Source organism: Kogia breviceps, chromosome 7 (assembly GCF_026419965.1).
Source record: "Kogia breviceps isolate mKogBre1 chromosome 7, mKogBre1 haplotype 1, whole genome shotgun sequence".
Lineage (NCBI taxonomy): Eukaryota > Metazoa > Chordata > Mammalia > Artiodactyla > Physeteridae > Kogia > Kogia breviceps.
Window position 1 is genome coordinate 15,450,126 of NC_081316.1, and position 22,412 is coordinate 15,472,537.

Genomic DNA, 22,412 nt, shown 5'->3' on the forward strand with positions numbered 1-22,412 from the left:
ACGTGGGCGCGAGGGCGGACACAAGCGCGGAGCCCGCCAATAGGCTGTGCTGTCTGTGGTCGTGATAGCCAATAGGAGGAGGAAAAGGGGTCCCGGGACTACGAAGAAACGGCGGCCGGGAAGGGGCTACTGGGACATGGGGCTTCTGACCATTCTGAAGAAGATGAAGCAGAAAGAGCGGGAGCTGCGACTGCTCATGCTGTATCCTCCCCGATACCGAAGGCGCGAGGGTAGCAGGGGGCCGCCGCCGGGTGGGCGGTGCCAGACGCCCCCTACCGGTTGCGGGATGTGCGGCGGGGCGGGCCGGCCCATACCAACTGCCCTTTGTGCGTCACGCACGTGGGCCCTACCAAAGCTTTTGGCGGGTGGCGGGGAGGAGGCCGTACCACCGGCTCGGGGCGGGGGGGGGGGCTTCGTTCCTAAGGCCAAAGGTGTGGGCGTAAAGGCGCAGCGGCCGGACCAGATGTCCCAGTTTAGGGGGAGGTGGGGCCCGGAGGTGACTCGAACGTTACCAGCCGTCGGTCTGGCCCGAGCGTGGGGGCCGCTGTCCTCACCGGCCCTGGGCGCCTCCTCCGCCTGTCGGAGGGTGCCCAGCCTCGGCCCCGCCCTCAAGGTCGGAATCCCGGGGGCGTGTGGGCCCCGCCCTTCACTCCTGGGAGAGGTGGGTGTGGAGTCCGCTGGTTGTTCAGCCCGTGGGTCCAACCGTGCGTCTCTTTCCTGCCTCACGGCCAGTCGGTGTCCCCGCGGCTGATGGCTTGCAGGCCCGAGGGCCCCGCTGACCTTCTGGGTCCCATTAGCAGGCATCTGCACGCGTTCGCCCTCCTCTGTGCCAGGCCCGGGGGCACCCCTAGCACCGAGAAGACATTTCTGTGCGCAGATAACTTAAAAATAATATTTACATCATGTCTGTTTTGAAGAAATCTGAGAAAGGCACAGAGAATTCACTCATGCAGTAAACATTTATTGAGCGCCTACTGTGTGCTAGGCACTGTCCTGGGGGCTGGGGTAAAACAGCAAAACAAAAATACCCAACCTTCACGGACATTCTATGTAATGCTGAGGGGAGAAAGACCTTAACAAAATGAGTAAAATGCATAGCATGTACGGAGAATAATGCAGCTTAAATAAGGGGGTCAAAGAAGGCCACACTGAGAAAATAAATGTTGAATAACGACAGGGATGTGAGGGATGAACCATGTAGATATCTGGGGAAAATTATTTAAACAAAGGGAACAGCAAGTGTAAGGGTCTCCAAGGAGGAGCTCAGCTGGTGTGTTCAAATGACTGTCAAGGAGGTCAGATGGAAGAGCCACCTCACGTGGGACCTTTTGGTTCTGGACTTTTCCTTTTCTTTTTAAATTTAATTTTCATTTGATATTGGAGTATAGTTGATTTACAATATTGTGTTTGTTGCAGGTGTACAGCAGAGTGACTCAGTTATACGTTTACACGGGTCCATCCTTTTTCAGATTCTTTTCCCATAAAGGTTATTACAGAATACTGAGTAGTGTTCCCTGTGCCGTACAGTAGGGGACTTTTCCTCAAGTGAGAAGTGCAGAGAGGAGGTGAGATCTGAGACTAGTTAGGCCGCTGCAGTAACACAGGTGAGCTACTATGGGAGCTTGGATCACGATGGAAGCAGTGAGGTCATGGAAGTTGAGGGACGTCTTGATAGTAGGCCAGTAGGAATTGCTGCTGGATTGGACATGAGTGTGAGAAGGAGTGTAAAGTCAAGTGTGACTCCTAGGTTTCTGGCCTGAGCAATTAGAAGAAAGAGGAGCCACTTGCTGAGAGGTAGAAGGGGGTGGGGAACACATTCTGGGGGGAGGATGAGAGCTCAGATCGCACCATGTGAGATGCCTCTGAGACATCCTAGAAATGTCAGCTAGGCGGCTGGATATAGGGACCAACGTCCAGGGGAGCAGCTGGGTGGGACGTGTGAATTTGGGAGTCATCAGCATAAAGATGGTATTTGAGGCCGTGATCCTGGATGAGATCACTGAGGGAGTGTGGACAGGGAAGAGAACCTAGGCTGCTCAGATCAAGAGGTCAGGGAGATGAGGAGGAATGACCAGGGAGGCCAGAGGAGAGCCAGGCAAGGGCGTGTCCCGGAGTGGAGGAGGGGGCTGGCCTCTGTCGGCGCTGCTGATTGAGCAGGAGGAAGAGGGCTGAGGGCTGCCCAGCCAGTGGAGAACAACGTGGCGTCGCTAAGGACTGCCCTTGGCCAGAGCAGTTCGGGGACGCAGTGGGAGCAAAAGTCTTAACGGGTTCAAGAAAGAGAAGGACGACAGAAGTTGGAGAGGGTGAGTCTGGACAACAGTTCTGAGGTTTGCTATAAAGGGAAGGAAATAAAGGAAGAAGTCGGGGAGAGGGATCAGGAGAGGGTGTTGTTTGCTTCTTGTAGGTGGCAGAGACACCCGCTTGTCAGCCGACGGGAACGGTCCAGTGGAGAAGGAGGCAGGATGATGGAGCTGGGGCCGGTGAGGGCGATGATGAGCCGCCAATTATCAGCGACTACGCTGGGTCGGCTGGGTCTCGGGAGAGGTCCTCCCGCCCCCCTCCCAGCTGCAGGCCCCCTTAAGTGTTCGAAGGAAAGAGGAGGGTGGTTCTCTCCTGCTTCTGAACTTACCCATTTGTGGGCACGCTCAGCAGCAAAGGGTTTGGAATATTCGAAAAACAGAAAAGGCAGGGGAGGCTGCCTCAAGATCCTTTGTTCTGTTATAACCTCTACCTAGAATGCTCTTCCCCCAGTCCTTCAAAAAGCTGGCTTCTTGCACTTTGGGCCTCAGCTGGAGACGCAGAGAGGCCTGCCCTGGTGCTGAGCTAAAGGAGGCTGCTCGATGGCCCTCTCCGAAAGCCTCTTCACTGTGGTGACACTCAGCGGCCTCTGACAGTGCCTTCCTTCTCACTTGTGTGCACCGTGCCACCGTCCCGCATTAGAGTGTAAGCTGCGCAAGGCGGGGACTGTGACTCCAGGCCACCCCCAGCACCAGAGGTATTCTGGCACAGAGTAGGCCTTCAGTATATGTTGTGGGATGAATTAAGGAGCCTCTGGTCCGAAGATGATAAGGTATTTCTTGATACTTTCACATTTATCGTGTGGGTCTGGCATGTATTCAACTTATTTTGATACGTGGTGGGAAATGATTTGTCCCCCAAGAGAGGGACACTGTGCTGATGTCACCAGGCTGCAGAGCATGGGGACTTCTCCTTAACCTGGCACACCCCAGTGGCCTGGACAATGCTGGCAAAACAACCATCCTCAAGAAGTTCAATGGGGAAGACATCGACACCATCTCCCCGACGCTGGGCTTCAACATCAAGACCCTGGAGCATCGAGGGTGAGCGGGGTCCCCGGAGCGGGGGTGCCCGCCCAGAGCAGGGCAGGGAGAGCAGGCGAGGGGCCAGGCTGACCGTCCAGCTACCCCCTCCCTGTCCAGATTCAAGCTGAACATCTGGGATGTGGGCGGCCAGAAGTCCCTGCGGTCCTACTGGCGGAACTACTTTGAGAGCACCGACGGCCTCATCTGGGTGGTGGACAGCGCCGACCGCCAGCGCATGCAGGACTGCCAGCGGGAGCTCCGGAATCTGCTGGTGGAGGAGGTGGGCAGGAGGCCTGGCTGAGCGGGGGGCAGGCCTTCCCCAGCGTCCGGGCCCCGGTACTTTGTGCGCATATGTGGGTGTGTGCACACCCTCCTCAGCAGATTCCCTGAGGGGGCCGTGAACCCAGAGGGACACCTCAGGTGGGGTCTGTTCCTTCACTGAGCCCTCACCACGTGTCCAGCACCCTTGTGGAGGCAGAGGTGACCTGTACACCTGGTCTAGGGAGGCCCACAGTGCCTTGAGCAGGACACTCTGTGGATGGAGACATTAGTTTACGTCCCTGTGATGTCACTGCTTCGCCACCCTGAGCTTCAGTTTCTGCACCTTGAATTGGGCTTCAGGGAGGATGACTTGAGGCCAGTGTGTGAAGCTTTGGGAAGCAGTGGAACCTGGCTCAGCAGTCGGACTCTTCGCTGTGTGACCTCAGGCAAGGCACTTAACTTCTCTGAATCTCCACTGCCTCATCTCTCAGACGGGCATTATAATTATGGCGATCTTAAAATTTATTGTCTGGGCCAAAATGCTCTTCTTTAAATAAAATTTTAGATTTATAGAAAAGTTACAATGATAGTAAAAAGATACCCCATATATCTTTCACCTAGCTTCTCTTAATGTTAACATCTTACAGAACTGCCATACAAATGTCAAAACTAAGAAATTAACATTGGTGAGTTACTATTAACTGAACTACAGGTTTTGTTTGGATTTCACCAGTTTTTCCACTAATGTCCTTACTCTGTTCCAGGGTTTGAGCCAGGTTACTACACTTCATTTAGTTGAAAACCAGGACACTTTTGAGAGTAAAAGAGAGCTGTTAATAATTATGGAGGGACAACTGGCATAAACAGGGGTGTCGAGCAGGTCCAATGAGACCCTGGCTGTTGAATGCTCAGCCCTGGCCTGGCATGTCAAGGCCCTTTTTAAGGGCCAGACCCACCATCCACATGGAGGAACTCCCAGTCACAAACACATAGATGGAAATAACTGGAATCACAGGCAGAGAGTGAGGCCTGTCAGGGTAGTGGGACAGTTAGAGGGCTACATGAACTTGGAAGAGGGAGAGGTCATTTCCAACAGACCCCATAGCCTCTGGGACAGTCGCATTCCTGGTGCATGTCAGGTCCTCAGCTCGGAGCAATCTAGAACTGGGGAGCATCTTACCCATCACCCCCTCCCCATTTATGGAAGAGGAATGTGAGGCACGGAGGAGAGAAGTGCCCACTGGGCTGGTGATTGGGCTGGAACCGGGGTCTCAGCCCAGCCCAGGGCTCCCTTCACCCCATAAATGGCTGGACATGAAGGCCGTCTCCACGCTACCCACCCCGCTTGTGCCTTCGCAAGTACCGCGGGACCTTGCCCTGAGCTTCCAGCTTGATCTCTGACCCCAGGTGCTCTGGGTGATTAGTGCAGGGGCCAGGCTGCCCTCTGAGCCTCCACCCCCTCGACCCCCTCTGTTTCTCTTCCCCAGCGCCTGGCTGGAGCGACCCTCCTCATCTTTGCCAACAAGCAGGACCTGCCTGGAGCGCTGTCCTCTAATGCTATCCGTGAGGTGAGTCCAGGCCTTGACGCAGGCTCACGGAGGAACGGGGGCACGCATTTCTTTGTTAATTCATTTTAAAAACATGTATTAGCCTCTCCTGTGTGGCTGGACCTATTTGGGATACTGGAGATTCAGTGATTAATAGGATATAGTTGTGCCCCACAGCCAGGGGGAAGGCAGAGCTGCAAATAGATTATTCCACAGGGTAACAGTAGCCCACAAGCAGTGGGTGCTTTCTATGTGCCAGGCTCTTTGCATGGATTAACTCATTCAATTCTCAAAGCAACCTCATGAGGTAGGAACTCTTATAATCATTCTACAGATGGTGAAGCAGGCTTAGAGAGGTTAGGTAACTCGCCCAAGGTCACACAGCCAGTAAGCAGAGGAGCCAGGATTTAAACACAGGCCTGTGTAACCCCAGGTTGCATCTTAACTCCTATTCTAGAGCTTGAACACCAGAATGAGAAAGAGTGGGGTTAGAATCTAGGTTCTGCCACTTACTTGCTGTGTGACCTTATGCAGGTTGCTTAACCTCTCTGAGGTTTCCTCCTCAGTAAAATGGCTAACACAATCCCTGGCTTATGGGGCTGTTGGGAGCAATGGATGAGAGGACATTTGTAGGGCCCATAGCATAATGTCGGAAGCCCTTGTTGCCATCTTATTACTAAGGGGTAGTACTGGCATGGCGGTGTACAGAGAGCCTGGGTGCCCTGGGGCCCTGACAGATCTTCACCAGGGGTCAAGGGAGGCTTCCCAAAGCAGGCCCTTGAGGGAGGCATGCATTTCCCCGGGCCAGCAGAGGGTAGGGGCTGAGGGTGGGCAGGGCCTGTGGTTACTGGGGCCCACCATCACCTTCTACCCTCCCAGGCCCTGGAGCTGGACTCCATCCGTAGCCACCACTGGTGCATCCAGGGCTGCAGTGCTGTCACTGGGGAAAACCTGCTGCCCGGCATCGACTGGCTCCTGGATGACATCTCCAGCCGCATCTTCATGGCCGACTGAGCCACTCCCAGCAGGCCCTCACTAAGCACCACCCATGGGGGGATGGGAGTCAGCCAGCCCAACTAACATCCCCTGCCCACCCTGTAACCTGCTGCTGCCCGCTGCTGCTCTGTGCCCAGCCGGCTCCCGTGGCAGGAGGGCTGCCGCCCTGGCTGTCACCCTGGCTCCTGACCCGGCCTGCTTGCAGCTGCCGTACCAAGAGGAGAGGGCTGGGGCTGGGAGGGCCTGCCTCTGCTGCTACCGAGGCTGTCAGCCTCACCATTCGCTCAGCTGTGAGAATAAATTGTTCCTTGCTCCCATTCCTGGCTGTCATATGTTGATTCAGCAGCTCTAGTGACTGCCTAGAACCCACAGTCCAGTGGGGGACAGAAAGGGACAGATGATTTCAGTCAGAGGGTTAACTGTCGCTGTGTCCAAGGGATGGCAAAGAATTATAGACGCACAAGACAGTGCTGTGTAATTGCATTTGGAAGAGTCCAGGTGGGCTTCCCAGAGGTGGTGACATGAAAGCTGAGAGTTGGGACTTTCCTGGGTGGCGCAGTGGTTAAGACTCCGCGTTCACAATGCAGGGGGCCTGGGTTCTATCCCTCGTCCAGGAACTAGATCCCACATGCATGCCGCAACTAAGGAGCCTGCGAGCCGCAACTAAGGAGCCCGCCTGCTGCAACTAAGGAGTCCCCCGGCTGCAACTAAGACGTGACACAACCAAATTAATTAATTTTTTTGAAAAGCTGATGGGCTTCCCTGGTGGTGCAGTGGTTGAGAGTCCGTCTGCCAATGCAGGGGACGCGGGTTCGTGCCCCGGTCCGGGAAGATCCCACATGCCGCGGAGCGGCTGGGCCCGTGAGCCACGGCCGCTGAGCCTGGGCGTCCGGAGCCTGTGCTCCGCAACGGGAGAGGCCACAGCAGTGAGAGGCCCGCGTACCACAAAAAAATAAAAATAAATAAAAGCTGAGAGTGAAGGATGAGTAGAAGTTTTCTGGTGAGTGGATGGGAGGAAAGTTTACTAGAGCAACTGCTACCATCAGAGGGTATGAATTAAAAAAAGGAATGCACTGCCACATCACGGCTCACAGCTTACTGACTGGAACATGGGCTGAATTTCAGCTCCCAACTTCCCACTGCAGCCAGGAACCCATGTACAGTAGACAACCTGCACAGCCCTGTGAGGCAGCATTGGTTCAAGTAGAGGTAATTACAGGAAGAAAAAAGGAAAGCAGAGCAAGGGCTCTTGGGAAGCACGGAGGGGTAAGGTCCCCGGTGAAGGATGTGGATATCAAGCCAGGTTAGCTCACCAAGAGCAGAGCTGGGAAGGGCCTTCCCTGAGGGCTAAAGGGCACTCTCTGAAGCTGGGAAAGAATGGGAACTGGTTGCGGGGGGGATGCCAGGGGCCCCATCCAGGTGGCAAGATAGATGGATGTTTTCAAAGGGCCCCCAGCGGGGGCTTACTCTGTAGGGTTCTGTTTGAAGCACTCTCACCGTCACGTTGAAGAACAGCCCCAAGCAGGACAGACTCTTAGTGTCCCCATCTGTATAAGAACTGAGCCTCCAGAAGTTTACGGGACTTACTCAAAGCCACCCAGCTGGGAAGCAGGGGGGCTGGGATTTGGACACAGCATGCTTAGCCACTACACCCTACTAACCTGTTTTTCCTTTTCTTTTTTTAAAAATTTGGGTATAGTTGCTTTTCAATGTTGTGTTAGTTTCTGCTGTACAGCAAAGTGAATCAGCTATATGTATACATATATCCCCTCTTTTTTGGATTTCCTTCCCATTTAGGTCACCACAGAGCACTGAGTAGAGTTCCCTGTGCTATACAGCAGGTTCTCAGTAGTTAATCTATTTTGTACATATTAGTGTATATACGTCAGTCCCAATCTTCCAATTCACCCCCACCCTTTTCCCCCTTGTGTCCACACGTTTGTTCTCTACGTCTGGGTCTCTATTTCTACCTTGCAAACTGGTTCATCTGTACCATTTCTCTAGATTCCACATATATGCATTAATATACGATATTTGTTTTTCTCTTTCTGACTTACTTCACTCTGTACGACCGTCTCAAGGTCCATCCACGTCTCTACAAATGACTCAATCTCATTCCTTTTTATGGCTGAGTAATATTCCATTGTATTCTGGTTTTGTTTCTCTGCTTGAAATTCAAGTGCCAGATAGAGGGAGCCTAATGTGTTTATGAGGGAAGGTCAGTTTTCCCAGGGGAAGGGCGGGGAAGGGATACTGATTTACTCGCAGACTGCCACTAGGATCCCTCATGGAAGAAGGGAAATGGATGTTGGGTGGACAACCTTAGAACATAAACTGTCCTTCAGTGTAGAAATTTAGAACCGCTTGCCCTGTCCTCTGTGCAAGACTGGCACTGGGGTCCCCAAGGTTCCATCCCTGTGGTGAGCGGACACCCAGTCTCCAGACCAAACCCTGGCTCTGCCACTCACCGATTGTTGCTGAGCAAGTTGCTTAACCTGTCTGTGCCTCAGTTTCCCCATTTGGGTTAAAGATAGTGTCACCTACCTCCTAGGGTTGGGAGGAGGACCAAATGGGTGGGTTCCTCGTGTGTCATAAGCACTGTATGTCAGCTATAATTATCATTCTTTGAACCAGTAGGAGTTCAAGCAGATCCAATCAATGTGAACTCAGCCACCACTGATCTGGGTTGACTCACTCATCTGGGCAAAGGGAGGGGAGTGAATGATGAGCAAGAAGGGAACCTGGAGCCGCAGCCCTGCTGAGAGAAACTCTGAAGACCAGGAGCGGATGTCTAAAGGGGTCTTCAGAGGACCCCTGGTGTGGGCCGTGGGAGGGGACACCATTCCATCCCAAACACCTCCTGGATGTACTCCCCTCTTTCCAAGCTCCCAGGAATCTGATTTGGAAGTTTGCTTTGTGTTTCTTTCTGGAGTTACAGCGCCCACTCATCTGAGTTCCAGTAACAAGAGTAGCCGTGAGCGCTTCACCCATGGTGCTGCATTCAAGCTTCGAAACCTGGTGGTGGTGGTGGTGTTACCGAAAGCTCGGCCTCTCCGTACACCGGTGCCGAATCAAATCCCGGAGACAGAGTTTTGGGTGAAGTAGAAAAGCATAGCTTTATTGCTTTGCCAGGCAAAGGGGAACACACCGGGCTTCTGTCTCGAAAAACTATGTGCCCCGACCCCAGAGGATTTGATGGACGGTTTTATAACAGTGGTTCAAAGGTGGGGTCTCTGACAAGATAAGGGCGTGAGCAGGCTAATCTCAGGTGGTCATCTCAATCTTGATGAACTTCTCTGGTCCCTTTAATCTCGCCTCAGGTGGTCTCTTGGCTGCTCCTCCCTTGATTAGCAACTGTTCAGATCCGCCCTTTGGAATTCAGGGAAGGTCATGGAGGCTGGAGTCTTGCCTATAAGAAATGGTGGACAAAAGGAGGCCTCTGTGCCCAGGCCCCACTCGGTTTCAGCGGTATCAGTCAGGGTCCTGGATGGTTTGCCCAGACACAGATTACTGCCTTTAGCAGAAAAATCCTCTCTTGGAAGGATGCTGGGAACTCATGGCATCTCGATGGAGGTCGGACATCCAGGCTTAGAAAACAGAGTGCTCCAAAGGCTGGGCAGCCAAACCCGCAGCCAGCACTGTACTCAAGGAACAACTTAGTCCCCTTGCCAGGCACTGTGCCCTCTGTCCCTCACTCAAGATTCAAGGCTTCAGGAGGGAGTCCTGCGCCCCCACTTGGGACCTGGGGCGAGGAAAGGGGCTGGCACCTTTGGATTCTGGACTAAGGCTGGACGGCTGCACATACTAGCGAACTACCTCTAAAGATCTGGTGCTATGGTGCTAACAGAAAGAGGCAGGGGCGAACGCTGGATGGAGCAACAAAGGAAAAAGAAATATCCACTGCAGTAGATTCTATTATAAACATCCCCATTCTAGAGATGACAAACTGAGGCTCGAGTAGTTAAGGGAATCTCTTGCAGCTAGTAAGACATGTGACTTCAGAACCCATGACACCATTGTGCTCTGGAGTTCTTTTTGCTCCCCCCACCTTCCCAGAAAACGTGAATTTAGTGAATCCTCGGGAAGGAGACAGGGAAATAACTTGGCAATGTCTGGCACGTACTGAACACAATAAAAGTTGGGTGGATGGATGAAAGAAGGGAATTGGGAAGCAAAGGAGAAGTCATTTGGAGATATGTGATGAGCGTTTACGATCGCATGGGGTGGGCTTATCTCTAAGCAGACCTGAGTTGATCCAACCTCCCCAATCCTTATTCTCAAATCACTTAGTTCCTGCTTTACCAACAACCGAGGACTTTTTAGACGCTCCCTTGGCCAAGCGCCCTGGCCGAGAATTGCACTGTCACTTGCGACTAGTTCCCTGGGCCCGAGGACGAAGGGCGCAGGCCCGGGAGAGGCTGTGGCCGGAGGAGACTGACCTGGAGGGGCAGGGGCGGGGGCGGCGTGGAGGAGGCGGAGGCCGGCGGTCAGCTCTGCTCCAGCTCGATTGCCATGTCCCGCCAGGCGAAGGACGACTTCCTGCGGCACTACACAGTCTCCGACCCCCGGACCCACCCAAAGGGCTACACAGAGTACAAAGTGACGGCGCAGGTGAGGTGGGGCCCAGGGGGGACTTTGCCCTTTTAACAAGAGGGGCGGCCGAGATTTACGTTAAGGCAAGACGCAGCTGGAAGCTCCCATTTTAGACGACAGAAATGGATTTCCCCTTTAAGGGGAGGTGCCGGTAGGGCCTTAGTTTACTTCTTTAGCCATCAAGGGGCGGGGCCATAGGAGGGCGCTGCCTTTTTAAAAGGGCGTGACAGCAGTTCCCAGACAGCGAGGTGTGGGTGACCGCGCGCTACGCGTGGCATCTATCCGTCAGGCTGTGAATTTCTTTTAAGTGAACATGAAAACTCTGGCTCAACTCAAATACTGGTTAGTTCTCCAATCTCTTGGAGTAAGTTTTATCTATTGGTTTGCTTGATGTTTACATAAAAGCCCTTTAAGGAGTTGAATTACTTTTAATTTTAAAAAAATAATGCTTGTGTATGACTAAAAATTCATACAGGTCAAAAAAAATTAAGGAGTAAGTCTCTTCACACAGCAGGAAGTCAATAGATAAAGACTGAAGTTGATGTATGAAGCAGTAACAACGTTATAAGCATATATAAAGACGGAGGAAATCATGAAAAGAATTAAAAACAAACAGTATAACAGAATATCTGTAGAATGATATACAAGAACTGCCTGGGGAAGATTTTTCACTGTAAAATTTTTGTACTTTTACAATTTTGAAGTAGGCAAATATTAAACTGGTGCATTAATGACTATTAAAGTGAAGCAAAAATGTAGAGACTTCCAAAGTGATTTAGAAAGTTATTTATTTGTTTGTTTTTATTTTTGGCTGCGTTGCGTCTTTGTTGCTGTGCGTGGGCTTTCTCCAGTTGTGGTGAGGGGGGGCTACTCTTCGTTGCAGTGCGCGGGCTTCTCATTGTGGTGGCTTTTCTTGTTGCAGAGCACACGCTCTCGGTGCACAGGCTTCAGTAGTTGTGGGGCGCGGGCTTAGTTGCTCCGTGGCATGTGGGATCTATCCGGGCCAGGGATCGAACCCGTGTCCCCTGCATTGGCAGGCGGATTCTTAACCACTGTGCCACCAGGGAAGTCCTCCTCAATGGTTTTTAAATATAGTTTCTTTTATCCAAAATATTTTAGGCAAGTCTGTTGTGAAAAGCGAAGTCCAGGGTTTCAGTGCTGGCAGTCCCTCCACAGGTCATGTCCCCTCTCTGAGCCTCTACTTCCACATCTTTTGAATGGGCAAGTGAATCATGTCTGCCTCCCTGGGGTCTAGGATAATGAACAGATGTTTTGAAAACTGTCAAAGTTACTTCAAGCTGTAGGATTTTTTAAAAAATTATTATGAATGTAACATAATGAAAATGGAGTCTTTTTTTCCACCTCAGACACCAGTCTGCTCTTCTTGGGTCACAGCCCCAGTGAGGGTTTCTTCTGTGTCCGGGAGTGTTCACACACAGAGGCTTTCTCCTTTAAGGGGAGAAGTGGCTCCTGGGACAGAACCTCATTCCTTAGAGAACTTGGGGTTCTTTGGTTTCAGAAGGAGATGCAGGGACTTGGCCCTTTGAAGGAACTGAGATAAAAGTTGGGCTGAGAATGGAGTCCTCTAGCAGGGCCTTTAGGGATGGAGCCTCCCATTTTGAGACAGGCTGGGACCTGGGACCCTTTAGTGGAGTGGTTGCACTTGCATCTAGACAAACAGAAAACAAAGAAACTATAAGGGGCTAAAAATAACTGCGTGCCTGCAAAGTCTAGGCAATTATGAACAATAAGATACAAAAAGACCACAAACCAGTTGCCGCTTCTGAGGTGCCTGGAGCAGAAGCCGGGCACTGCGCATGACCCCTGCACACGGCCCCACCAAGGGGGTGGGCAGACCACCTAAGCCGCCCCTCCAGCCCAACCCACTGACCCGCCCCTGCCCTCACCCCATTTAAGGAAACAGTCAACCCTCCTCGGAGACAGCGGATAAGGGTACATGTTACTTGTTTTCCAAACCAAACTAGTAAAGCCTTAGGTCCCAATGAAGCCTTGCCTGAATTTCTCAGCTGGTCTCATCAATTTCTGTTGATTAAAGAGTCTAAGGACCGGTAACAATTTGACAGATGAAGAAACTAAGGTGCATGGTAGAAAAACTGCTAAAAGTTACACTCAAAGCCTTAAAGCCAGGACACCTTGATACCACTGGCCAAAGCGCTCTGCCCCTCTGAAGGTGGCTAGGAGGTGGCTCCGATTTTACAGGGTGATGGGGTGTCTGCGATGTCGATGTCTGGTCTCACTGGTTCTTAACTTTCTTCCTCAGTTCATCTCAAAGAGGGACCCGGAGGATGTCAAAGAGGTGAGCCTCCTGGGAGGAAGGGACCATTTCGCAATTCCAGATCTGGAAACAGTAAAGGGACGGGGGTAACTCTGCCAGGAGACCAGCCCCCCTTCCTCGCTGGTCCTGGGAGGAGGGGGTGCTGTGCCCTAATGCACACACAGTGTGGGGCCAGGCTGGGGGTGGGGAAGGCCGCTTCCTCCCGTTGTTCAGCCCTGTCAAGTCACGTGTCCCTCTTAGGTGGTGGTCTGGAAGCGGTACAGCGACTTTCGAAAGCTGCATGGAGACCTGGCCTATACCCACCGCAACCTCTTCCGCCGCCTGGAGGAGTTCCCTGCCTTCCCCCGCGCCCAGGTGTTTGGTGAGTCTTGATCCCAGCTTTCAGGCCAAAGATGGAGACGGCATTGAGCAAAGGGGACCCCTGCTGGTGAGGGCTGGATAGAGGGACCCTGAAACTCCTGGCAAAGACGTGTTTCAGACAGCTGGAAGGGCCCGTAGAGATGGCCTCATTTGACAGATGGGGAAACTGCTCTGCCCTTATTGTGTGTCGAGCCCTTTAACATTCCTGTTCTCATTAGCCCCATTTTCAAGATGAGGAAACTGAGGCTCAGGGAGATGAAGGGGCTTGACCTGTAAGTGGCAGAACCTGAACTCCAAGCCACAAGCCAGTGTTTCCTCTACACCTGCGCTTGTCCAGAAATAGCAGCCACGGACCACCTGTGGTTGAGGAGCACCAGAGATGTGGCTAGTCTGAACTGAGATGTGCTGTCTGGTCAAATACACTGAAAAAAGAATGTAAACGGGGCTTCCCTGGTGGCGCAGTGGTTGAGAATCCGCCTGCTGCTGCAGGGGACACGGGTTCGTGCCCCCGTCCGGGAAGATCCCACGTGCCGCGGAGCGGCTGGGCCCGTGAGCCATTGCCGCTGAGCCTGTGCGTCCGGAGCCTGCGCTCCGCAATGGGAGAGGCCACAACAGTGAGAGGCCCGCGTACCGCAAAAAAAAAAAAAAAAAAAGAATGTAAACGATTTCAATAATTTACATATTGATTACATGTTCAAATGAGAATATTTTGGATATACTGGGTTAAATAGAGTGTATAATTAAAATTAACCTGTTTCTTTTTATTTTTGTAAAATGTGGCTTCTCGGGAATTCCCTGGAGGTCCAGTGGTTAGGACTTGGCACTTTCACTGCTGTGGTCCCGGGTTCGAGCCCTGCTCGGGGAACTAAGATCCCACAAGCTGGTGCAGCACGGCCAAAAAAAAAGAACAAAGGTGGCTTCTAGAAAATTGTAAATTATATGTGAGGCTCATATTCCTTGTTACGTGTATCTCTAGACTCACAGGAGGTGTTCTTTTGTAGCAAGGTGAAAGCTCGTTCCTGGCAGATTATGCCGGGTAATGCAAAGCACAGCAGGCTACCCACCCTGACAGCGTGATAAGTAGCCCAGAGTTAAATGACTCTGTATGATACCTAGACCAGAACAGTGAAACTGTAAAAATGGGGCTACTTGCTGTGTGACCTTGGGTGAGTCACCTCCCCTCTCTTACTTTCCTCCCTAATACATCAAAACCACCTGTAATTATTTATTTCCTGTTGGTTGCCTGCTTCCCCCTGTCTAGGATGTGATATGCATGAGGGCAGAGACCTTGCTTCTCTCTCATTCACCTTCTGAACCTAGCACACAGTAGGTGCTCAACAAACTTCTGGTAAACGGATGAATGGGGAGATTGGTCCCTCCTTGCAAGACCCTCACCCCAGGCGGAGCCAAGGAAGATTCCTAGGAGAATGGGGAGGGGGGCAGTGGGCTCCTCAGAACCAGGAAAAGTGGCCTGGAGGCCAGCAGCCCTTGTGGGTCACTGTTCTCTCCCTGCCCCTTGTCCTGGCGGGTGCAGGCCGGTTTGAAGGCTCGGTGATCGAGGAGCGGCGAAAGGGGGCCGAGGACTTGCTTCGCTTTACTGTGCACATCCCCGCACTCAACAACAGCCCCCAGCTCAAGGAGTTCTTCCGGGTATGTGTACCTGCTCTTCCACCGGTCCCCCGCACCTGGGAAGCTTACCTGCCCACCAGGCTGCACCCTGTGACTCCCCCTGGCTGGTCTTTCTCTCCTGAAGGGTGGGGAGGTGACACGGCCCTCCGAGATGTCCAGAGACGTGCATATCCTGCCACCCCCTCTGATCCCCACACCGCCCCCTGATGAACCCCGGGTGCAGCCTCATGAGCCCTGGTTGCCCCAGCCGCTCCCTGCAGAGAGGAGGGGCCTCGAGGAGTTGGAGGTGCCAGGTACATGGGGTGGGAGAAGGAGCCAGGGCTGGAGGGCCCAGAGCATGCGTACCTGGGGGGTGGGGACCACTCCCTCCTCAGTGAAAAGCCTGGGGTGTTTCCCAGCTCCTCTAGCACAATCCTGCTGAGGAACTCTGCACAAGTCATTTTCCTTCTCTGGGTTTGAGCTTCTTAATCTGTAAAATGGGCACAAACCCTAAGAATGGGCTTATCTATGCCTGTGGTTGCTGAAAGGATACAGTGAGAGGGTAATTACATTTGGAAAGCTGGGAAATAATAAAAGCAGGCATGAATGTCCCCAATGATCTATTCCTCAGTGGACCCCCTGCCATCCAGCCCTGCCCAGGAGGCCCTGGATCTCCTCTTTGAGTGTGGGAGCATCGAGGAGGCGTCCAGTTCCCCCGGCCGAGGCCCCCTCACTGAGGCTGAGCTTGCCCTCTTTGACCCCTTCTCCAAGGAAGGTAACAAGTTGGGACAAGTGAGGGGTGGGCTGAGGGCGGGAGCTGGGCAGGAGGTCCTTAGGGGCTGGGAGGCAGAGGCGGGCACAGCCACTGGCTGGCCTGCACCTTGCCCGTGTAAATCTGAGAAAGGCGGCCCCTGTGGGCGAAAGGCATCCTTGGTGAGAATTAGAAGCAGCGCCCCTCGCCTGCGCTGGCGAGCTGGATGGTCCTGTACAATGAGCAGCCACTTCCTGCCATGGCATCTTCTCCCTGAGAAAGCTGTGGGACCAGCAGGGTGTCACCGTGCCCCGGGAGGGTTTCAGTTCCTTTGCTGGAAGCCCGAGGTGGGGTTTCCTGGCTAGCTTGGGGTCTGGCTGTAGATCTTCTGCCAAGAGGCCCTGTTGGTCAAGGGAGGGGAGGTCTGGGTTCAGAGGACAGCAGAGGAGGCCCCTGGAGCAGCCACTGACATGTGAGGGCACCAGAGATGGAAGGCACCCCATGGAGGCCCTGGTGCTGAGCTCCTTGTCAGATCAGGGACTTGACCATCCCAGGCTCTGAGACACAGGGTCTTTCCGTTTGAAAATTCTCCAAGTTTATGCTGTTACTGCAACTGGGGTATTGAAGTGGCTGATTGCACTTCCGGATCATCATGAAGCGGTTTCATTTTGGATTCTGCAGCAGTCTTTTTAAGCCCATTTTGCTGGCTTCCCTTGGTGACCTCTTGGGCAGGCCCTTAGCTTTCTGGGCTCTGATCCAAATCAGGACCTCAGTCTCCCATCTACTTTTCTCCCATCCACGTCCCCACCGGCTCAGGCCTGACTGCCCTTGGCCATGGTGACAAGGGTGTGAGGACTGTCCTTTTACTCTTCTTGTTCTTCTTCCCCCCCTGCCCCGCTCCCATGGCTGGGGAAGGGAAAGAAGGGACTGGAGGGGAAAGGCAAGAGTGGTGTCACCATGGCTGATGAACCGGCCACAGGTAGGCAGGCATCCAGATACTCTGCCTTGCCCCAGCCAAGCCCCCTGGGGTCCCCAGTGCCCAGATGCTTGGGCAGGAGCCTGTCAAGACTCCTCAAAGGCAGCTCCCATAAGACATTCCCTTGGCCCACCGACAAAGTCCTAAACCCTTGCCCACACCAGGCCTGGAAGTGCACTTCACTCAGATGCTGCCTTCTACCCTTGCCCCATTTTGTGGGCACCTCCAGCCAGCCTTTCACCATCGGAATTCTCCAGGCGAGGAGCCGGCGGCACTCGTCTCTCTCTCTTTAGCACATACACCAGGCTCTTGAACTCAAGTACTAGGGCATCCCAAGAACTCTTCCGTCCTCTGCTCCATTAGCAACACAGGGAGGGCTGTAGTCCAACTGGGAAGTGAGATGTCACCTCCGCATCCTGTAAGAGGCCCCTGGTCTCCACATGGGGTCCCTTGGATAGGGTTGGAGAGAGGCCCACCCTTCCCTCTCCAGGCCGGTGGTGTGCAGTGGTGGTTCCTAGTCCTGCCCCTTCCCTTCAAAGGCCCTTTCATCAAAGATTCACCAGATCTCTAGCCTTCTTTTGTGTAAGCTATGGAGGGCATCTTTAACCATCTCTTTGCCAGTCCTAGAGGATATAAGAGCCCTTCTCTCTGGACTGTGCAAATACCTACCACCCACTGTCTTCACATTTGGGGGCCTCAACTGAAATCGTAAGACCTTAAAAAAGCCTTGAGATTTTCTGGATCCATTATCCTAAGATTACAAGGCTTGGAGCATTTCTACCCTTGACCTGGCATAGTTGGTCTAGCATCCTTCAGTTAAACTTTATGGAGGAAATTATTGGATTTATAGGTCAAGCGTAGTCAGGACGGAAGTAGAACCAGTGACCCAGAGCTTGCAAACTAATGTTAATGTGTACCTAAAGAAAGAATTAGGCTACATTGTACATCTGAAACTTATATAATATTGTAAATCAATTATACCTCCAAAGAAAGAAAGAAAGAAAGGAGGAAAGAAAGAAAGAAAAGGAAAGAAGGAAAGGGAAACAATGAATTAGGGAGGTAAGGCTGTTTTTACCAAAGTACACGAACTCCACCAGTCAAATAGATCATGGCTAGTGTGCCATGTACAAGTGGCTTTCGGATTGCTCAGGCACTGAAGAACCCAGGACAGGTTGGTGGGCAAGAGAGGTCTGGGGATGGGCAGCAGGCCCTGGGAATAGGAGGTCCAGTCTGGCTTGAGTCCTCCATATCTGATTGCAGAAGGTGTAGGCCCCAGTCCTACCCACATGGGTGAGCTGGCAGCATTGGAGGCAGAATCTGAAAGACTGGACCAGGAACCCTGGGAGCCAGGAGGGCAGGCGGAGGAAGAGGACGAGGAAGGAGGGCCCGCCCCTGCCTATCTGAGTGAAGCCACAGAGCTCATCACCCAGGCCCTACGGGATGAGAAGGCAGGCGCCTACCCTGCAGCTTTGCAGGGCTACCGGGATGGTGTGCACATCCTGCTTCAGGGAGTTTCTGGTGAGCGGGACTGGAGGGTGGAGGGTCAGGCCTGGGGTACTGGATGGTGCAGTGAAGGGAGAGGAAAGTAAAAAAACAAGGAAGTCAAGGATCAGAATTGCTCCTCACTGACCAATTGTATAACCTTGGGCTGTTTCTTTACCTCTTGTGGCCTCAGTTTTATTTGTAAAATGGGGAGAATATATCTGCCTCCTAGGGAGCAGGGAAAGACACATGGTGATGCTCTGAACAGTAAGGGGCTAGACCAGGGGTTCTGAACCCAGCTACCTCTGCTGAGCCATTCTGTCTTCACAGGTGACCCATCACCTGCCCGCCGGGAGGGTGTGAAGAAGAAGGCGGCTGAGTACCTGAAGCGGGCAGAGGAAATCCTGCACCTGCATCTATCCCAGCTCCCACCCTGAGACGGGAGAGGACCCTTTCCCAGGACTCTAGCTCCAGCACTGCCAGCCACCCTGTTCTCCTCTCCCTGGTGCCTGTCCTGATCTCCTGGTCTTGTAACTCCAGAGGCCATTTCTGTGTGTAACTGGACCAAGAATGAGACAAATAATGAATTCTCAGCTCCCTGACCACACCTGCCACCTTGGAATCAGGGACTCACACGTCTGATCCTGCCTGTCTCTATCTTGATATGTGAGCATCAGCTCTGGTCCCTAGGCTCTTTGTTTATCCATCTAGAACCGGGGTCTGCAGACTATGTCCTGCAGCCAAATATGGCCCACTGCCTTTTTTTGTAAGGCCCACAAGCCAGAAGAGTTTTTACTTTTGTTTAATAGTTGAAAAAATTCAAAAGAATAATATTCTGTGGCAGGTGAAAATTACATGAAATGTAAGTATCTAAAAAATAAAAGTTTATTGGAACACAACCAGGCTCGTTTGTTTACGTGTTGTCTATGGTTGCTTTTTCACTACACCAGCAGAGTTGAATAGTTGCAGAGCTGACTGGTTACGACCTGTAAATCCCAGAACATTTACTGTTCTGGCCCTTTGCAGAAAAAGTTTGCTGACCCCTGATCTTGAAAATAGGGAGAAGAGTCTCCAGGGAAACAGAAGAGAATGACAGCAAGGCCCCTGGAGCCGGCTTATTAGATGAAGAAGAACCAAAGCGGGTGCACGCCCTTTCGGCCCGTGGTTCAAAGCCAAACCGTGATGATTCAGAGGGCTGGAGCCTGGGAAGGCGTGGCCCCACTCCTGCCCCGCCTCTCCTACAAAGCGATTGGTTGAGGAAGGGACTACAAACCGGTGCATCATGGGAGTGGCCCAGACCGCAGAGGTGCATGATGGGCGGGCTTTAGCTGGATCTGAGCGTGAGGAACAGGGTTGACTCTGAGCTACAACGCAGAGCATCTCGGGAGGCCTGCTCGAAGATCTGTGGGAAGCGACAGGACTCGGTGAGAGAACGGCGGTGCCAAACGGACTGCGGGGATGCTTAGACCAGGGCAGGGAGGCGGGCCCGTCGGGGTCGGCCCCGCCCCGCCTCCCCTGAGCCTCCGCCGACCTTGGCGTGCTCTCCCGCAGGATGGGGCGAGTGGCCGCACCTATCCACGGGATGCTGAGCGCTCATCCTTTCCCCCCAGCCCACCCATGCCCGGCTACGAGCTGCCCGTGGGCACGTGCGTGGACATGTGTCCGGCCGCTGAGCGCGCCCAGCGCGAAAAGGACCGTCGCCTGCACCGCTTCGAAGTGGCGCCGGGGTGTCGCGGTCACAGGCCCCGAGCCGACCCGCAGCGCGCAGTGAAGGAGTACAGCCGGCCGGCCGCCGGGAAGATCCGGCCCCCACCGAGTCAGCTGCGTCCGCCGTCCGTGCTGCTGGCCACCGTGCGCTACCTAGCCAGCGAGGTGGTGGAGCGCACCGACGCGTCCCGCGCAGAGGTAGCCAGCTTCGTGGCGGACCGGTTGCGCGCCGTGCGGCTGGACCTGGCCCTGCAGGGCGCGGGCGACGTTGAGGCGGCGTTGGTGCTGGAAGCGGCGCTGGCAGTGCTGCTGGCAGTGGTGGCGCGGCTCGAACCCAGCACAGCGCACGGGCCAGCGGACCCGATGTTGCTGCAGGCCCAGGTGCAGGAGGGCTTTGGTTCTCTGCGGCGCTGCTATGCGCTGGGCGCCGGGCCCCACCCCCGCCAGGCCACCTTCCAGGGCCTCTTTCTGCTCTATAACCTAGGTGAGTCGGGGTCCCCGCGATAGAACAAGGGGCAGGCGGCCCTCCGTGAGGACAGTGGAGGCCGGGAAAGGAAGGAGAAGCTTTAAAACCTCACCAGTAGCTCCCTCTCCATCCTTGCCTCCTAAATGTGTGTCTCAGCCAATGCACAAGATGCACCGAGTCCCTACTTGGACCTTCTGGCCTGTCTCTTCCCATCTTTGGGTCTCAGTTTTCTCGTTACAGAAGTGGAGGGGATGGGGTTAGAATGGGACAGTTGACCTAGATAGTGGTTTTCAAGCTTTTTTTTTAAACCTCCAGTTCAGTCAGTATTACAAAGCAGCCAAGAACACATATGCTAACAAATGTATCTGAAACAGAAGGTTCAAGACTAGATCTTTTCTATGGATGGATGGTGCATTTTAATAAATTCTATTTAATTGTAATAAAATGCTGTTGACTTCACAACCCACTAATGGGTCAGAAGCCTCAGTTTACAAAAAGTGACCCAAATTTCCAGTGTCGTGATTCTCCTTGGAAGGGGAGCAGAGGCAGAATTTGAAAAAATAATTGCCTCACCAGGCGGACAGAGGAAGATGTGGCAGAAGCAACTCCCAAATCTTGGGGCAGCTAGGGCAGTGGGGAAAGGACTGGGTTGGAAGTCAGAAAACTCAGATTTGGTTGGGTCAAGTTCTACTACATACAAACTCTAAGGCAGTCTGAGGCAAGTCATTAAATTATCTGGCCTGTTTCCTTCCTCTGTAGACACTGCCTCACTTTATTATGAGGACCCAGACTGTTTGAAGGGGTTCTGGAACCTCTGGCAACAAACTGATATGGCTTAGGAAGGGCCAAGGGAGGGGGAGGGGGGGCTTGGCCTGGGGGAGGGGCGTGGCCAGACTGGGAGGTGGGGGTGGGGTGGGGAGTGAGGTAGGGTGATGAGCTCTGTGGAGGGCCTCGAGGAGGAGGTGGCGAGGAGGAGGTGGTGTGGCTGAAGACCTGAGCAGATGGGAGGGGAGATAGGGAGAGACCTAAGGGGATGGCGCGGAAGGTGGGCCTGCTCCAGAAGGAAGGAATCAGCGTCCTCCTTCGGGCTTCCCACCCTCACAGGCTCGGTGGAGGCCCTTCACGAGATTCTGCAGCTGCCCACTGCCCTGCGTTCCTGCCCAGCCCTGCGCACTGCCCTGGCAGTTGACTCTGCCTTCCGCGAAGGCAACACTGCACGCCTGTTTCGCCTGCTCAGGACCCTGCCCTACCTGCAGAGCTGCGCCGTGCAGTGCCATGTGGGCCGTGCCCGCCGGCGAGCCCTGGCCCGCCTCGCTCGTGCCCTGAGCACCCCCAAAGGCCAGGCCTTGCCCCTAGGCTTCATGGTCCACCTGCTGGCCCTGGATGGGCCCAAGGAGGCACGGGACCTGTGCCAGGCCCATGGACTGCCCTTAGATGGACAGGAGAGAGTTGTGTTCCTGAGGGGTCGCTACACTGAGGAGGGGCTGCCACATGCCGGGACCTGCCAAGTACTGGTGGGGAACAAGCTTGGAGGGCGCACCCTGGAAGAGGTGGTCACAGCAGAGGAGGAAGATGAGGCTGTGGACAGACCCAAGTCTGCGGCATGAGGAGGGCTGTGCAGTCTCCCAGGCCCCAGGACTGGGGCTGAAGCGCTCAGGTTTTTTTTTTAATGATTCCCACACAGTAAAAGGAACTAGTTGGGCATCCCTGGTGGCGCAGTGGTTAAGAATCCACCTGCCAACGCAGGGGACACGGGTTCGAGCCCTGGTCAGGGAAGATCCCACATGCTGTGGAGCAGCTAAGCCCGTGCGCCACAACTACTGAGCCTGTGCTCTAGAGCCCGCGAGCCACAACTACTGAAGCCCGTGTGCCTAGAGCCTGTGCTCCACAACAAGACAAGCCATCTCAACGAGAAGCCCTCGCACCGCAACGGAGAGTAGCCCCCGCTCACCGCAGCTAGAGAAAGCGTGCGCACAGCAACAAAGACCCAACGCGGCCAAAAATAAAATAAATAAAATAAGTCTAAAAATAAATAAATGAAAGGAA

At 53.6% G+C, this 22,412-nt stretch overlaps 3 protein-coding genes across 6 annotated transcripts; all 3 read left to right on the forward strand.

Moving 5' to 3' along the window:
• Positions 1–6,444, forward strand: ARL2 (ADP ribosylation factor like GTPase 2). Of its 2 annotated transcripts, none has more exons than XM_059069252.2 (5): positions 1–201; positions 3,231–3,341; positions 3,441–3,603; positions 5,072–5,152; positions 6,011–6,444. In XM_059069252.2, the coding sequence occupies exons 1-5, from the start codon at positions 137–139 to the stop codon at positions 6,143–6,145; spliced, it is 555 nt and encodes a 184-aa protein (XP_058925235.1). In that variant the 5' UTR covers positions 1–136; the 3' UTR covers positions 6,146–6,444. The 2 variants fall into 2 exon arrangements, with proteins under 2 accessions (XP_058925235.1, XP_066893650.1); XM_067037549.1 differs by having other exon boundaries at positions 95–2,303; positions 2,405–3,341.
• A 4,025-nt stretch (positions 6,445–10,469) lies between these two features.
• SNX15 (sorting nexin 15) lies at positions 10,470–19,092 on the forward strand. Of its 2 annotated transcripts, XM_059069237.2 has the most exons (8): positions 10,470–10,738; positions 13,002–13,037; positions 13,257–13,377; positions 14,911–15,026; positions 15,130–15,298; positions 15,616–15,759; positions 17,972–18,229; positions 18,524–19,092. In XM_059069237.2, the coding sequence occupies exons 1-8, from the start codon at positions 10,640–10,642 to the stop codon at positions 18,628–18,630; spliced, it is 1,050 nt and encodes a 349-aa protein (XP_058925220.1). In that variant the 5' UTR covers positions 10,470–10,639; the 3' UTR covers positions 18,631–19,092. The 2 variants fall into 2 exon arrangements, with proteins under 2 accessions (XP_058925220.1, XP_058925221.1); XM_059069238.2 differs by lacking the exon at positions 17,972–18,229 and having other exon boundaries at positions 10,481–10,738.
• A 378-nt stretch (positions 19,093–19,470) lies between these two features.
• SAC3D1 (SAC3 domain containing 1) lies at positions 19,471–22,408 on the forward strand. Of its 2 annotated transcripts, XM_067037551.1 has the most exons (3): positions 19,471–19,617; positions 19,804–20,384; positions 21,471–22,408. In XM_067037551.1, the coding sequence occupies exons 2-3, from the start codon at positions 19,811–19,813 to the stop codon at positions 21,971–21,973; spliced, it is 1,077 nt and encodes a 358-aa protein (XP_066893652.1). In that variant the 5' UTR covers positions 19,471–19,617; positions 19,804–19,810; the 3' UTR covers positions 21,974–22,408. The 2 variants fall into 2 exon arrangements, with proteins under 2 accessions (XP_066893652.1, XP_058925218.1); XM_059069235.2 differs by having other exon boundaries at positions 19,480–20,384.
• The last annotated feature ends 4 nt before the right edge of the window (positions 22,409–22,412 follow it).